General features: G+C 40.8%; 1 protein-coding gene across 3 annotated transcripts in view; it reads right to left on the bottom strand.

The window, feature by feature from the left end:
* The window catches only part of POP1 (POP1 homolog, ribonuclease P/MRP subunit), a 42,745-nt gene extending 25,480 nt beyond the window's left edge, over positions 1-17,265 (bottom strand). Inside the window, exons 1-7 of one of the 3 annotated variants that reach the window (XM_064384443.1) lie at positions 17,168-17,265; positions 11,398-11,541; positions 7,375-7,542; positions 6,614-6,789; positions 4,634-4,882; positions 1,065-1,152; positions 438-625 (exon numbers count right to left, since the gene is read on the bottom strand). In XM_064384443.1, coding sequence (XP_064240513.1) covers positions 438-625; positions 1,065-1,152; positions 4,634-4,882; positions 6,614-6,789; positions 7,375-7,542; positions 11,398-11,539 — 1,011 coding nt within the window. In that variant the 5' untranslated portion in view covers positions 11,540-11,541; positions 17,168-17,265. The other 2 variants (XM_064384444.1, XM_064384445.1) reach the window with 2 other exon arrangements.
* Positions 17,266-17,313: the final 48 nt, after the last annotated feature.

Below are 17,313 nucleotides of genomic sequence, written 5' to 3'. Positions count from 1 at the left end.
TCAAACTCCTGGATTCAAGCAATCCAATTGCTTCAGACTCCCAGCGTGGTAGGATTACAGGCATGAGAAACGATGTCTCACCCTGGCTTCATTCTATTTGATGAACAAGTTCTGGATGTACAGCATGGCTGGTGATGGATGTGTTACTTAACTTGATTGTTGTAATCATCACACAACATGTATATCAAATCATCATATTGTATCCTTTGAATATATTTCCTTTTTGTCAATTACATTTTTAAATAAAATTTTTTTAAATAAAAATTTTTAAAGTTTTTTTAAAATTTCACTTTATTCAATATTCATAGAACCCCCCCAATACAAATATCAAACTATCAGACAAACTTTTACACTATTTATATTTCTACAGTATTGACTTCCAGCAGTAATTAAAAATGTACTTTCAGAATGATGGGAAATAACCTGAAGGATTATACCTGTTTAAGGGTTGGATGAAGCCAGATCCACAGCTGCCTGCTCTCAGAAGTGTCACCAGGGGTCCTCTGGGACTTCCAGATAAATGTCACAGGCCCAAGCATTTCTCTGGGATATTTATTTGCCCGATAAAGCACAAGGCTCCCTTGGCGCTTTCCAGACAAGCAATGAACTGCCGCAAATGTCAGCCCTGATCAGCATCAACAAAAACAAAATTCCATGATTCCAGGTACTGAGACTGCAGTCTTATTTCCTGATAGCCACACTGTCATTTACTGTCTGCCTCCATGAAATGTGAAATTTTGGTTTTGAGGATTGCTCAGATCAAAGCCTGGTACACAATAAGTTCTCAATAAATATGTGTTAAAAGAATAATGAGAGCTTCAAGTTTCTTTCTGTCAAGTTCACTCCACCAGAAAAATGACTCTATCACTTTACACTGGACAATGTTAGAAGTGATTGAAAAGCCACCCCAACTGTTCTTAAATTAACATTTTCATTGGGAATGATTAGTGTCTCATGCATTTTTCTGTATGTTTGAATTCCAAAATGTTTACAGTAGATATTTCTTTATGAAATGAATAAATATACAAAGACTAAAATAGAACTCAGCTTTAAAACAAGTTTACCTGTGTCTATGCTACACATTTCAGAAAGTGCCTTTAGTATTTCTTCCTCTTTGCCCTTCAACTCCAAACAACAGTAGTAGGATAAATCCTGCACAAAAGGGAAGACACAATTAAGTACTTAGGACTTTACACATGTGAAACTGCTAAGCCAAAAGCCACATCACAAAACCTTTAGAGGCCTAAGACACAAAACAAATGGCTAAAGCTATGTTCTCGTAAGTCAAAATCTAAACCTTTTTAGGGGAAAAAAATATCTAAACCTGTCCATTCCTATTACCTTAGCAAATATTTTTAAACCAATCTGAACCAAAATAAAAATGAATCTCCATTTAAAATGTAAGTTACTTACTTTTTAGACAATCTATGTTTTATCTCATATTCATAGACAGGTTCTATGGAGGATATGTAACTGCTGCTTCTAAGTAAAGAAACATTCACCCCCGAAATCTACTTAAGGTAAGAAACTAGAGTAAAATAAGCAAAACAGTAATGAATTCTGCAAAATTATGCTCAGGTTGTTCAATCTGATTAGCTAATTCAAGATCTCAAATTACTTAACATTAAGCCTAGAGACACAATATTACAATTAATCCATCTCGTATTTCTTTCATGCTGTCTTGACCATGATATGCAACTTTAAGCACAGAAAGTAAAAGTAATAACATACAATTTTAAGTAAGATGAAGAGAGATCAGACTAAGCTAATGAAATGAATGTTAAAAGTCTGAATAGTTGTAGTATCCATAATAATATAGTAGTCAGTTTTGTTTTGTTTTTGAGACAGTGTCTCACTCTGTTGCCAATGCTGGAGTACAGTGGCACAACCACAGCTCACTACAGCCTCAACTTCCTGGGCTCAAGCAATCCTCCTGCCTCAGCCTCCCAAGTAGCTGGGAATACAGGCACGAGCCACCACACCCAGCTTTTTTTTTTTTTTTTTTTTTTTTCGGTAGAGACAGAGTCTCAGTATGTTGCCCAGACCAGTCTTGAACCCCAGGGCTCAAGCAATCCTCTTGCATCAGCCTCTCAAAGTGCTGTGAGTATAAGCATGAGCTACCATGCCTGGTCTGTAATAGTTAACAGTCAATGAAGGGTTACTGAGTGCCAGCAGTGAGTTAATTCCTTATATGAGCTATCATTTAGTCTTCCTGACAACCAGATGTACCAAGTATGGTTATCTTATCTGATAAACAAGGACACTGTGACACAGAGACTTTTACTTGTACAAAGACACAGAGTCATTAAGTGGAGAAGCCAGAATTCTAATCAGGCTCAGTGACCCGTCAAACCAATCCTCTGCTATAGCACCTTTAAGCAATTTCAGTACATTCAGCAACTAGAACTAAAAGGCAAATTATAGCTATGATTCTGACAACACATGTTAATTGATATGATCATTCACACAAAGAAATCTTCCCATACAGTGACCAGCTCTCAGCTGTCAGTGGCCACAGGAACCTCACCCAAATGTGTACAAAGTGACAGCAGAGATTAATGTTTATGAATGTGGAACCCTGGAGTTAGGCAACTGGGGTCAAATCTCAACCTCAATACTCATTGACCATATGGTCATGGGTTAATTACCTAACCTCTCTGTATCTCAGTTTCCCCATGTATAAAATGAAAATAATGGTAACTTCTTACCTCATACCACTGTGAGGATTAAATGAGTAAACACACGCAAAGCATTTAAAACAGGATACGGCATATATTAAGCACTCACTGATATTGGTTAGTATTAGCTATTATTTTCTTACTTAGGGCTGATCAAATTTTAAAGAAAATATCTGATAATTTCAGCAAAAATTCTGCCCAGAATGAAAAGTAACTCATTAGCAGTGGAAAAAGTGCAGGCCAGGGGAATCAGCTGCCCAAGTGCTATGAAGGCCACCAACAAGCTGTGTGACCCTGGGGAAGTCACTTCATCTCTCTAGAATCAATGAGAATGAGGAACTCAACTATAACCTATGATTTCGGCTGCTGAGTTCTCAAATCAAAGACTCCTAAAAGGTCCTCTTATTCACTTCACACTCATTAGAATGACTGTGATCGAGTAAGTAAGTAAATAAATAAGTAACAAGCCCTGACAAGGATGTGGAGACACTGGAACCCTTGTGTATTGCTGGTGGGAATGTAAAGTGATATGGTTGCTATGAAAAATGGTAAGGCAATACCTCAATTAATTGAACATAGAATTACCATATAATCCAGCAATTAACTTCTGGGGATATACTCAAAAGGACTGAAAGCAGGGATTGTAATGATATTTGTATGCCCATGTTCACAGCAGCATTATTTACATTAGCCAAAAGGTGGAAGCAAGCCAAGTGCCCACTGACAGATAACTGGACAATCAAGATATAGTATACACCAATTCTGACGCATGCTATAACACGGATGAATCTGAAGACATTATGCTACGTGAAATAAGCCAGTCACAAAAAGACAAATACCGTACAACTTCACTCATATGAAGTACTTATAGGATCAAATTAATAGACAGACAGTAGAATGGTGGCTGCCAGGGGCTGAAGGAATGGGGAGTTAGTGGTTAATGAGTCCAGGGTGTCAGTGTGGAAGGATAAAAAAGTTCTGGAGATGCATGGTGGTACTGATTACACAACATAAATGTACTTAATGACATAGAACTGTACATTTAAAATGGTTCAATGGTTTTGTTATGGATACTTTACTATAATTTTTTTAAAAAGATTACTGTATTGATTATTCTACTACATTATTCTCAAGGGGTATCAAAGGACACCAATAATAATGGCTTTAGAAATTTGGCCAACGCCATTCTACCATTGAAAGATAGGCTCTTCTGCAAAGAACAAATTTCTAAATATGTATTGGAAGAAACAGAAAGCAACTGAATTAACTACTAAGAGGAGGGAGCAATCAGTACTATTAAGAGGCTCTAAAATAATCTGTCCACTCAAAGAGTTTAAAATTTAAAACATCCTGCCCAGCATCCTACTGACCCATAAACACTCAGACCAGCATTTTGAACCCTGCTCAGGGTACACAGTAGATTCTCAAATGTCTGTTTTTGAATGAAGGACTGCTAGATTAATCTATACAGAATAAAGCTTGACATGATCAACAAGACCTGCACGATCTGTTTCCTACTCATTTCTCCAGCCTAACCTCGCCCTGATGTTGCCTTGCTCTGCTTCTCTTCATCTCTGTCACACAGAATTGATTCCAGTTCTTTACTCTCACCTGGCCTCCTTCTGCCTTCCCCCTCTCCCATCTTATCCCTGAGAGCTCACCTCAAGCAGCACTTGTGGGGGATGCCTTCCAGTCAGGTTAGAAATGCTCATCGTACTGTATGCTTTTCCCTTCAATCACGTATCTGGTAAGTTGTTTGATTAATGTCAGTCCCCGCCTAACTTTAGGCTGCCTGATCTCCAGCATCTGGCAAAGGGCTTGGGCCTCATGCTCAGGAATCATTTTTAAAATGAATAACCACATAAACGGGGCTTGACATACCACAAACTATTCCAAAGGTCTCCATAGGAAAGAATCAAACAAAAATAACAAGAAAGCCCACTGGAAAAGCGCACCTGCAGGAGGCACCGGTTGGTCATGGCTCGATAGCAGGCTCTGTGGCTCTTGACCGTCGGCCTCTCCCCAAGGCAGTAGCCCCACTTCTTGACCATGTGAAACCGTTTGGCATGCCAAATGTGAGTTTCTAACCAAATGTTCTTCTTTTGTCTACGGTTAAATTCTAGCGTCCGGTTCATGTGACATCTTCGAGCTTTATGGCATTTATTTTTTGAATGTTCTTTTTTCTGATGTACGGTTTTCTCTGCCTATAAGTTGAAGAAGACAGACATATCCCAGTTTGTAAGAATCTCACAACAGAGTTAATGGCTAGGAACTCAAACAAATAACTTCAGTTTAAGTAGAATATTTTACAGATCCCATTAGTTTGCTTAAATTTTTAACTTGGTTCCTCCAATGTAAGTAGAGAAGGAAGACAATGGAAAGAGTGAATATTTTAGAGCTAGGCAGACTAGGAAGGAGGCACAGTTCTATTACTCGCTAACTGGGCAAGTTTCATGGAATATGAAAACCAGAATACTTATAAAATGTTCAACACAACCAGGTGTGGTAGCTCACACCTGTAATCCCAGCACTTTGGGAGGCCAAGATAGGTGGATCATGAGGTCAGGAGTTCGAGACCAGCCTGGCCAACATGGTGAAAACCCATCTCCGCTAAGATACAAAAAATCAGCCAGCCGTGGTGGCATGCACCTGTAATCTCAGTTACTTGGGAGGCTGAGGCAGGAGAATTGCTTGAACCTGGGAGGCAGAGGTTGTAGTAAGCCAAGATCATGCCACTGCACTCCAGCCTGGGTGACAGGGCAAGACTCTGTCTCAAAAAAAAAATGTTCAACACAGTAACATAAGCTTAATATGTCTATTAATATTAAAAAGCAAGAAAGGAGAAATCAAATGCTAGCTTCTTGTCATTTTAACCTGTAGAACTGTAACTGAAACCAAAAACTTAAGACCAAAATTAACACAAGTGAGGAAAACCCACATATTTCATTTCGGTTAGGTTACAGACAGACACATGCTAAATGTTATCACTGGGAAACAGACATTACATTAAATCTAGAAAGTATAAAATTCCTTGTTAGTCTTCACTCTTGAACTCAAACGCCACTACCAGCATAGCAATGGTAAACAGAAGGTTGCTCGATAAATGGGTTTTAAACCAACTGGTAAAGTCATGGGATCAATTTTACAATGTTCAAGTCTAGAATTCTGGTGAAGCCAAAACAAATTAGACTTGTACAAAAATTAAAACCCAGTTCAAGTTTTCAACTTTGAAAAAGTCAAAAGGCAAATGCTAAGCATTGATGCTGCTTTTTTTAACCTTCCTACCCAAAGCTGGCCACACCCCAAAAACACAGACCCAAAACCATTTGGTAAGAGGTCAGAAGATTTTTTTTTTTTAAGTATCTAGGCAGGGAAAATCAACTATTCAACATTCTTAAAAGAGAGGAGTATCAAATACTATATTTCAAAGCACCTATAATGGCCAACTGCCTGCTAATTTGGCTTGAAGGGAAGAAGTTTGGATAATGATTAAATCAAATATATGCAAAAACCATGAGTGTGTTGTTTTCCGGAGTTTTTTTTTTTTTTTTAAGACAAGACATCACTGTTGCCCAGCCTAGAGTACAGTAGTGCAGTCACAGCTCATTGCAGCCTCAACCTCTCCCAACTCAGGGGATCCTCCCGCCTCAGCCTTGTGAGTAGCTAGGACAACAGACACACATGCACCACCACACCCAGCTAATTTTGGGATTTTTTTTTTATAGTGATGAGGTTTCATCATGTTGCCCAGGCTGGTCTTGAACTCCTGGGCTCAGGCAATCTGCCCACCTCAGCCTCCCAAAGTGCTGGGATTACAAGCAGAGCCACCATGCCCAGCCTTAGTTTTTATTTTTAATAAATTCTATTAGGTTAATATTTCTCAATTTCTTCTAGGAGCTACTAACCTAAGCATTTGCACTAACTGGAACTCCTACCTCTTTCTGGGCAATCTCCTGTAACCATCTGGGAAGGCGTTTGACATTGTGACTCATGGCTCTTCGTCGCATGTGCCGTGGCAGAGTTTGGAAAACCAGTGAATTCGAAGACTTCTGGGTCACAGCTTTTAACATAGCGCTGATTTCAGCAGCTCGTGCTTGAGCAAAAGTAGAAGCTGTTGAAGGAAATGACAATGTCATTAAACACAAACCTTGAATTAACATTGGAGAATAAACAGGGTACTGGGGAAACTTAAGTGAATTCCTCCACCAAGAAGGCATAAAGAGAGACCAGAAAGCACATCTAAGGTATTTACAAGGAATATAGGGTTTAACGTGGATGGGGATCATAGGGTGAAGAACAGGAGAAGAGTCTGGAAAGGGCCTGGAGACAGGCCCTTTAAATAAAAGGTTGGTTGCCATTAGGGCATACTCAATTTTCCATCTTTGGAGAATGCTGTGCTGAGTGTGGATGGTATATTTAAAATAAGAGGAGCTGGGGGTTGAGATAAAGCAGAACAGTTCATTAAAACTTGTAAGAAGACGAGTAAGAGACAGGAAGAGAAACTGAAGAAGGGAGAGCCACCAAGCCCAAGGAAGCTCTGGCCAGAGTCCAGGCTAGAAGTGAGAAGGGTCTGAAGTGGGAGGAGGAGAGAAGAGGCAGGGGAGGTAGAGCCAGGACCATGAGGAGGGCAGTTAGCTGCTGCATTAGACACGAAGAGCTCAAAATACAAGCAAACCACTTCTTTATAAGTACCCACCAGTTATATACTTGGGGATCTCCTGAGATGTACCCTCGGGACCTGCTTTCCATCCTCCCTTTTTTCTAAACATCATTTTGGAGGAAGACTGCTCATTCACATCAGGGTCAGGCAGAGAATGGGGGTTGACTCTGGTTTGCCACTGTCGTGAAGTTCCAGGATGAGGCTCTAGTGTATTTTCAAAAAGAAACATGTCACCTTTATCAGAGATAAAAATTATCGTGGAGAACCAATATTTGTTGGTGGCAATACTGACCTTGTTTTTAATCCTACAATCACCCTATATGGTGGCTATTACTACTTATTTTTAAAGAGGAATCCCACATAGGAAGGTGAATTAACTTGCCCAAGGTCACAAAGCTAGTAGGTAGAACACAAGGTAATCATGTCAGGATGACATATAAAGGACCTTGGATATAACAGATACAGGTGAAATTTTCTCCTGTAAACAGTGCAACATGAATTTCAAATCTAAGCTCCCTGCTAAGGTCTGAAGGCTTATGTCCCCCAAAATTCAAATGTTGAAATCCTAAACCCCAAAGTGATGGTATTAGGAGGTGGGGTCTTTAGGGGGTGATTAGGTCACAAGGGTGAGGCCCTCATGAATGAGATTAGTTTCCTTATAAAGGAGTGCTCAGAGACCCTCACTCCTTCCACCATGTGAGAATCCAGTAAAAACGTGCTGTATATGAACCAGAAGGCTGGCTACTTGATGTTGGACTTTTCAGTCCTCAGAACTGTGAGAAATACATTTATTATTTATAAGCTACCCAGTAAGGTACAGGTTGAGTATCCCTCATCTGAAATAACTGGGACCAGAAGTGTTTCAAATTCCAATTTTTTTTTTTATTTTGGAATATTTGTATATGTATAAAATGAGAACTTGGGGATGGAACCCAAGTTTAAAGACAAAATTCAATTATGTTTCTTTCACCTTATACATACAGCCTGAAGGTAATTTTATACAGTATTTTTAATAATTCTGTGCATGAAATTTTTTGCACATCGTGTACTTGAACCATCAGAAAGCAAAGGTGTCATGGTGTCACGATCTCAGCCACCCTTGTGGACAATCTGTGATTGGCTGGCATCAGCATCCTTTCTGATTCTGAATCTATATGCTACCGATAAGCAATCACTTTCTTACACTTATTCACATGTAAGTATTTAATAGTAAAAATTACATGTCATTTTATTTGTCTTTGTGGGTGTGTTTAGGTGGTGAAATCTGGGAGTGCTTGGAAAAAAGATACATCACAGCTGAAGGGGGCTGGGAACATCTTTCTTCCCATGGGAATGCTGAATAAACTGTGTGTTGTGTGCCTTCATTTTGACTGTGACCCCATCACGTGAGATCAGATGTGGAATTTTCCACCTGTGATGTCATGTCAGCACTGAAAAAGTTTTGGATTTTGCAGCATTTCAGACTTCAGATTTTTAGATTAGGAATGCTCAACCTGTATTTTGTTACAGCAGCCCAAACAAGACTCCCTTAATACTTTAATCCACATGATTGTTTATAGTCAGTCCTTTATCCTAATGCTCTGTCACACTCAAATTGAGAGCCACTATACTAAAGAATGAATTAAAAGCAAAGTTCCAGGATGGGCGTGGTGGCTCTCACCTCTAATCCCAGCACTTTGAGAGGTCAAGGTGGGCAGATCACTTGAGTTCAGGAGTTTGAGACCAACTGGGGCAATGGGCAAAACCCTGTCTCTTCCAAAAAAAAAATTTGCTGGGCACATTAGCACACGCTTGTAATCCCAGCTACTCGGGAAGCTGAGGTAGAGGGAATCATCTGAGCCCAGAGGGTCAAGGTTGCGGTGAGCAACGATTGTGCCACTGTGCTCCAGTGTAAGTGACAGAGTGAGACCCTGTTTCAAAAATATATATATATAATTTAGAAAGCAAAATTTCCAGCCAAGCATGGTAGCTCACACCTGTAATCCCAGCACTTTGGAAGGCTAAGGCAGGTGGATTGCCTGAACTCAGGAGTTCAAGAACAGCCTAGGCAACATGGTGAAACCCCATCTCTACTAAAACACAAAAATTAGCCATGCATGGCAGCGTGCACCAGAATTGCTTGAACCCGGGAGGCAGAGGTTGCAGTGAGCCAAGATCGTGCCACTGCACTCCAGCCTGGGCAACAAAGCGAGACTCCATTCTCCATAAGAAGAAACAAAAATGCAAAATTTCCAGATAAGTGTCTGGGCATTATGACTATAAGACAACATTAAATATCTGTCTGTGGCCAGGCGCAGTGGCTAATGCCTGTAATCCCAACACTTTGGGAGGCTGAGTCAGGTGGATCATTTGAGGTTAGGAGTTAGAGACCGGCCTGGCCAACACGGTAAAACCCCATTTCTACTAAAAATACAAAAATTAGCCAAGAGTGGTGGCGCACGCCTGTAGTCGCAGCTACTTGGGAGGCTAAGACAGGAGAAACACTTGAACCCAGGAGGTAGAGGTTGCAGTGAGCTAAGATCGCACCATTGTACTTTAACCTGGGTGACAGAGCAAGACTCTGTCTCAAAAAAAAAAAAACCGTATGTAAATTAAGGGATCAGTACAGGATTTTATAGTGTTCCTGCTTATTTCAATTGTGTTATTAATTATTAAGCCACTATAATCCTAGAACATTGTGAGGTTTAAATGAGATAAAATGTGTGAAAGACTTATCACATGGCATGGTAGGCATCAACTGTAGGATCTAAATCTAGATCTTATGAATTTGACTCTAAAATTTTCTTCATCAGACCTGATCCACAGTTTTTAAAGCATTCCAAACAAGTTCTTGGCTGCTTGCTTTGCTGTCTTACCAAATTGGCACTTTCTACCACTGCCTGAATGAACAACTGTGATCTTCCTATCACTTCATAAAGATCTAAAGTCAGCATACCAGTGAAATACAGATATGATGGCTATACTACATTTCTCTTAGGAAATCAAGGCCAGGCACAGTGGCTCACACCTGTAATCCTAGCACTTTGGGAGGCCGAGGTGGGTGGATCACCTGAGGTCAGGAGTTCAACGAAATATAGAAGTGTAATAATAATTGATGTTAAGGTAGAAATAAAATATATCAGCTCTAAAATATGCATAGCCAATTTTCGTTATTTACAGTAGTTATGTTACATATGGTCACTGAATTATGTCAATGAATTAGTGAATACTGAACCATTTGTTGGGCGTACATATATATCTCTATCTCTCATAGATTATAATCTTTTTTATTCTTTTCTTTTTTTGAGATGGAGTCCCACTCTGTTGCCCAGGCTGGAGTGCAGTGGCGCAGTCTTGGCTCACTGCAACATGCACCTCCCAGGTTCAAGCAATTCTCCTGCCTCAGCCTCCTGAGTGGCTGGGACAACAGGCATGCGCCTCTATGCCTGGCTAATTTTTGTATTTTTAGTAGAGACGGAGTTTCGCCATGTTGGCCAAGCTGGTCTCGAACTCCTGACCTCAGGTGATCTGCCAGTCTCAGCCTCCCAGAGTGCTGGGATTACAGGTGAGAGCCACCACGCCTGGCCATATTATAATCTCAAGTCCTAAAAACAACTCATCCTGGTAGAGTCTATTTCCTTTATTTTACAAAAGAGAAAATGAAATCTAGAAATGCTAAGTAACTTGCATGAGGCTGCCCCAGGACTTGGATTCAAACCCCAGTAGAGCTGGAGCTTCTTGCACTGTACTGCCCTGCCCCTGTACTGCCTCCATCCTCTGGCCATTTCTGGATGAAGGCTGGGAAGCTCAGCTGCGAACATAAACATGGGGCAACTCAAACTTTTCCTGCTCTATGTATGTCCACGAATGATAGCCAAAGCTCCACGGGTATTGATTTTGGGATTACAAATAAGCTTTGGCAAGTAGGCAAACTTGCAAGTAGAAAATTCAAAAATAATGAGGGTCTACTGTAACTGTTTATAATTCAGTTTATTTACTATTTAGATAATGACTATCAAAAGAGTTGACGAAAGCAATTTGGTCAAAATAGGAGTGGAGAGAGCATCATGTGTCTCTTACCTTGTTTTTGAGCTTGGAAAGGTTTTCCACCTCCATTGTGGTGCTTTACACCTTTGTCAGCCCCAAAGCCAGAGGACAGAGTCACATTGGTAGGCTGGTTTCTCATTTTCTTAGCATGTTTTCTTTCTTTTGCATTAGACATTTCTAGAAAGGAAGTAACACATTTAATACAGGGAAAGGAAACTTCCACTTGAAAATAAAAATAAACTTAATGAATAAATATTCATGTGATTCAAAATAAGTCTACTGATGGAACGACCCTATTAGTACATTCCAGTTTGCACTGCCAAATCATATACAACTGTTGATACCACATAAAGTCTGTCAGAAGAATGAAAAATGAGATAAGATTGATATGAGTGATAAAAAAATTTTTTAATTAGTTCAAACACTTTATCTTGATTCTTAGGTGAAATAAGAGCCACTTGAATCAATGAAATATAGAACACCCTATTCCAAAAGGATAAACTCTATTAAAAACAACACAAATTACTGACATTTTCATTTCTACTACTCAGATGAGGCCACCTATATATTTAATTTATAATATTAATAGATAATGATTTCTTTCTATTTGAAGCAATATAAAGACAAAAACATAGTGGGAGCCCGACTGATTTACCACTCGGTAGTTCCCAACTTTCAAACTCAACATCTCCTATTTTTACTGATTCAGTTTGAAGCAGCTGTTTTCTATTTTGAAATGAAATGAACGTTATAACCTATTCGACACATATCAAGATATACCCTACAATAAATGCCCTAATTGTAACATAAAGGAGAACTAAAGTAATTTTAATAAAATAATATGTAACTATTTTGCCACAACTATACTAGATGACATTATGAAATAGATTTTGAACCCAGGGGATAATGACATCCCCACAGGCATCAGCACAGGCATTGGCACAATCCATAAAGCTGGATAAGGGTCCTGGAAGCCCTCCAACCCCAATGTAACAGTCATTAACTCTTGTTGCTAACTGTAGGAAATCTGAAGGGCCCTATACATGGAAATACTAGGAGGCAGGGGAGCTCAGAGCAGCTGATATTTACCAAGCTGTTCTCAGAGCAGTTCAGTATTTTAATACCAGTCTTTACTTCTACCTATACACAGAATTACCATGAATTCCACAGCCACAAAGGCAAAGCAGCACAGGTGTGTTGTACCAGTGCCTCAAAGAGAAGTTAACAATGCCACTGATGATGTGATTTTCCAAACTGGTAAACACCTTTAGTAAAGTAGCCCCCTCAACAAAAGTACAAACTTGCTTTGATTTACTGCATTCCTGGAAAATTCAATGCATATTAAAACTGTGTAACAGGTCGGGCACAGTGGCTCACGCCTGTAATCCCAGCAGTTTGGGAGGCTGAGGCGAGCACACTTGAGGTCAGGGGTTCAAGACCAGCCTGGCCACGATGGCGAAACCCTATCTCTACTAAAAATACAAAAATTAGTTGGGTGCAGTGGCGCACACCTGTAGTCCCAGCTACTCAGGAGGCTAAGACAGGAGAATCGCTTGAACCCAGGAGGTGGAGGTTGCAGTGAGGCGAGATCACACCACTGCACTCCAGCCTAGGCAACAGAGCAAGTCTCTGTCTCAAAAAAATAAAAATATAAATAAAAAACCCGTGTAACCAATAATTTTATTTAAATTAGGCACTAGACTACTGTGGGGCTTTTCTGCACATGGCAGGCTGTCTAACATCCCTTTTCCTGCCCAATAAATGCCAACGATGTTAGCCCAATTATTATTGCAGCCAAAACACCTGCACAAAATTCTAAAATGCCAGCCATATCAGGATTTGCCCACTCCCGCTGAGAGCGACTAAGTTAACTACCCCCCATTCACTTACTACCTTTTCCAATGCAAGACCTCATACAAAATTAAGACTGGTATATAGTGTTTAAGGGCTTTCACTATGCAGTTTGAAAGACGTGGGTTCAAATTCCGTTTTTACACTTTTTAGTTACATAATCTTAGGAAAATTACTTTCTCTCTTTCAGCCTCAGCCTCTTCCTCAACAAGTTGCTGTGATAATTAAATAAACATTATATACAGGCCAGGTGCGACGGCTTATGCCTATAATCCCAGCATTATGGGAGGCCAAGGTGGGTGGATCACTTGAGGCCAGGAGTTCAAGACCAGCCTGGCCAACATGGTGAAACCCCATCTCTACTAAAAAATACAAAAATGAGCCTGTTGTGATGGCATGTGCCTGTAATCCCAGGTTCTCAGGAGGCTGAGGCACAAGAATCTCTTGAACCCAAGAGGCGAAGGTTGCAGCGAGCTGAAATCACGCCACTGCACTCCAGCCTGGTGATAGAGTGAGACTCTGTCTCAAAAGAAATAAACAAACAAACATATACACACTGTATACAGTTTTGGCTTTGCAAAGTGCATATACACAACTCACTTAGCATGGGGCTTTATGCTAACTAAATGCTCGGTTTATGGTAGCTATTATTCTTAGATAATAAATAACAGGGATTGATGCCATTTCACTGTCTCCCTCCACTAATTTTAGCTAAATGAAAGACAACTGTATCTACAAGCAAAAACATTTTTCAAATTAAACAGTATGAAGGAAGTAAATGGAGTTCTGCAGAATTGGTTGGCTAGTGAAGCACATGATTGAGATCAGGCAGCATTAAAAGCCATTCAAAATATTTTACAAAACAACTTAGTTAACCTACTATTACCTGCTTGAATCAGAACTCACCAGCAAGACTAGACAATAGAACTCTAGCTCCGCTCAGGATTAGAATGGGCCAAGAAAAGGCTCGTGCTGGAGGATTAGGATAACCTTGGGAACATCCCTGAGCTTTGGGTCCAGACTAAAACATGAGCAAATCAAACTAGCAGTGGTCCTCTATCAGCAGAAGGGAATGAATATAAGATGCATCTTTATGAAGTCATAGAATTTAGTTTAAAAGTTTCCAGAGGCCCGGTGTGGTGGCTCATACCTATAATGCCTGCACTTTGGGAGGCCAAGGAGGATTGCTTGAGCTCAGGAGTTCAAAACCAACCTGGGCAACATAGTAAGACCTCATCTCTACAAAAAATAAAAAAATAAGCTGGGCATGGTTATGCATTTGTGGTCCTACCTACTCAGGAGGCTGAAGTGGAATGATCACTTGAGACAGGGAGGTTAAGGCTGCAGTAAGTGAGCCTTGATGACACTACTGCACTCCAGCCTGGTGACAGAGCAAGACCCTGTCTCAAAAACAACAACAAAAAAGTTTCCAGAAGGAATCTTAACTCTTATCTTCACCTTCAAGTCAGTTTTGTCAAAACTTTAATAAGCACTAAATATGTGCCACCTTTATAAAAATATTTTCCCCAAATCTTCAAATAAAATGGATATGTTATGTTTTCTGATACAGCTTAGTATCCTCTGATTGACCAGACATACCCTTTGGTATAATGGACTCCAGTTTGAGAACCTGGGAATTAACTAGATGATCTCTGTTTTCTTCCAGATCTAAAAAGCTGGTGATTCAGACTTAATATAAAATCTGCCTTAAGATAAATGTACCGGCCAGGCGCAGTGGCTCACGCCTGTAATCCCAGCACTTTGGGAGGCCAACGCGGGCGGATCATGAGGTTAAGAGATCAAGACCATCCTGGCCAACGGGGTAAAACCCTATCTCTACTAAAAATACAAAAATTAGCTGGGCGTGGTGGCAGGTGCCTGTAGTCGCAGCTGCTCGGGAGGCTGAGGCAGGAGAATTGCTTGAACCCAGGAGGTGGAGGTTGTAGTGAGCCTAGATCGTGCCACTGAACTCCAGCCTGGCGCCTGGCAACAGAGTGAGACTCTGTCTAAAAAAAAAAAAAAAAAAAGAATAAAATACCTTGTTTCACAAGAAATATTTTACACAAGTTGAATCATTTGTAATGCTCCAAGGTAGCTTCTTATTTACAAACTTAAATGATGAATTATTTTGTAAATAAAAAGCATCTCTTAATTATTTAGTTTAATCAAATTTAACAAACTTTGGGGCACCTACTATGTGCCTAATAGTTTCAGGCTGTATATAATACCAAAGTAGAATAAGAATTTCATCATCTTAGGCAGCATTGAGAACTTGATGTGGCAGGCACTATTCTACATGACTTATTCATTTAATTCTCACAACTCTGTGGTCACTGGTATTATCCTCATTTTATAAATGAAGAAATTAAAGCACAGAGATGCTATACCAGCCCAAGGCTACTAAGCTTGTGATAGTGCTGAGATTCAAACCAGGCAGTCTGACTCTATCCACTATTCTTTTTTTTTCCCCACCCCTTCCCTCTCCAATCCACCATTCTTGAAACACACAACAACTAGAAAACAAGACTTCACATAATAAAATACTAAATTATACAGTACAACACAATAGGAAACAGGAGAAAGGAAAGAAAAAAAATGTGGCCGGGTGTGATGGTTAAAGCTATAATAATCCCTGCACTTTTGGAGGCTGAGGTGGGAGAATTGCTCGAGCTCAAGATTTAGAGACCAGCCTGGCCAACATGAAGAAACCCCATCTCCACAGAAAATACAAAAATTAGCCGGGTGTGGTGGCATGTGCCTGTAATCCCAGCTACTTGAGATGCTCAGGCTGGAGGATCCCAAAAGCCCAGGAGGTCAAGGTTGCAGTGAGCCAAGATCACGCCACTAAACTCCAGCCTGAGTGACAGAGTGAGACCCTGTCTCAAAAAAAAGAAGATAAATAAAAAAAAGAAAAAGGAAAGGGAATGAAGGAAAGAAGAAGAAGAAGAAATGTGAATTGGTAGGAAAAGTAAGAGAAAATAGGATTTCAGTTAGCTGGAATTTGCAGATAAGGAAAAAAGAGTATTCAGGAATCTACTGTGTAAATACAGGAGTGAGGACTCTAGACTCTAGTGGGAAGAGAGAGTAGATGACAATGAAACTTGAATAGGCAAGGGGAGGCCAGACTGAAAGGTCTTTTATTCCAGGCCCCAAACCAGTGAAAAAAATCAGAGGGTTCCTGAGCTGGAAGGAGTAAGGTCAAATCCTTAGCAGCTTGTAAGACAAAATGAGAGGGAATAAAGGAGATTTTCTTATATTATCTTTAGGAAGCAGGAAAGGCAGAGGTCTTACTTTTTTTTTTTTTTTTCTGTTGCATTCCCAGCACCTAGCAGAGTGCCTTACACACAATAGGGACTCATTATATATCTGTGAGTGCCCGCATAAATGAAGAAATGAAGCGTATTTATAATGCAAATACTAACAAGATAAGAAATATTTAGCCAAGTAGCATCCCTTCTGACACAGCAGAATACTCACAAGGGATCTGGGCCATTTCAGATCACTATCTTACTTTCTGAAATGATATCCCAATCACTAGAGCTCTGTTCAGATAGTGACCTTGTAAAGCCCGAGGAGCACCCTAGAGAAGGGAATACCGTAGGAGCAGGAAAGTGGCTAACGCCCAAATCTCAGCGTGGTCCCCTGAATGACCGACCGACCCATCTTAGTCCTTTGGGGTTGCAGAAGAGGGATACAAGCCCATTCCCAGGGTGGCCTCCGCCTGGCGGGGCAATGAAGGGAAGTGACAGACGTAGGGGACTCGAGCGCAGGGGCCAAAGGAGATACGACACCAGGAAGAGGGGCCCCGGGCACAGGCACCAAGGAAAGAAGAGGTCAGCAGAGTCTGAGGGACAGTAGATGAGGAGGAGAGGCGGGCGCCGAGCGGGGGGCTGCCACACACAGTCCCCCCGACATTCGTAGCTCTGGAAGGCACCAACCCCTCACGACCAACCTGCCAGACGCTCTGAGGACTCCCCGGGTCAGAATGACAAGCCTCCGCGACAGACCCCACTAAGGAAAAGCGCCTGGAGAGCGCGCTGGAGGACGCATGCGCCAGACGCGGCGCTTCCTCCACGTGGCCTGGAGCGGTGCCAAGAC

The sequence above is a fragment of the Aotus nancymaae genome, unplaced genomic scaffold (genome assembly GCF_030222135.1).
Source record: "Aotus nancymaae isolate 86718 unplaced genomic scaffold, 86718_ANA_hifiasm-v0.15.2.pri h1tg000036l, whole genome shotgun sequence".
NCBI classification, from domain to species: Eukaryota; Metazoa; Chordata; class Mammalia; order Primates; family Aotidae; genus Aotus; species Aotus nancymaae.
Note: the sequence above shows the minus strand (reverse complement) of the source record. Positions and strands in the feature narration are given on the sequence as shown.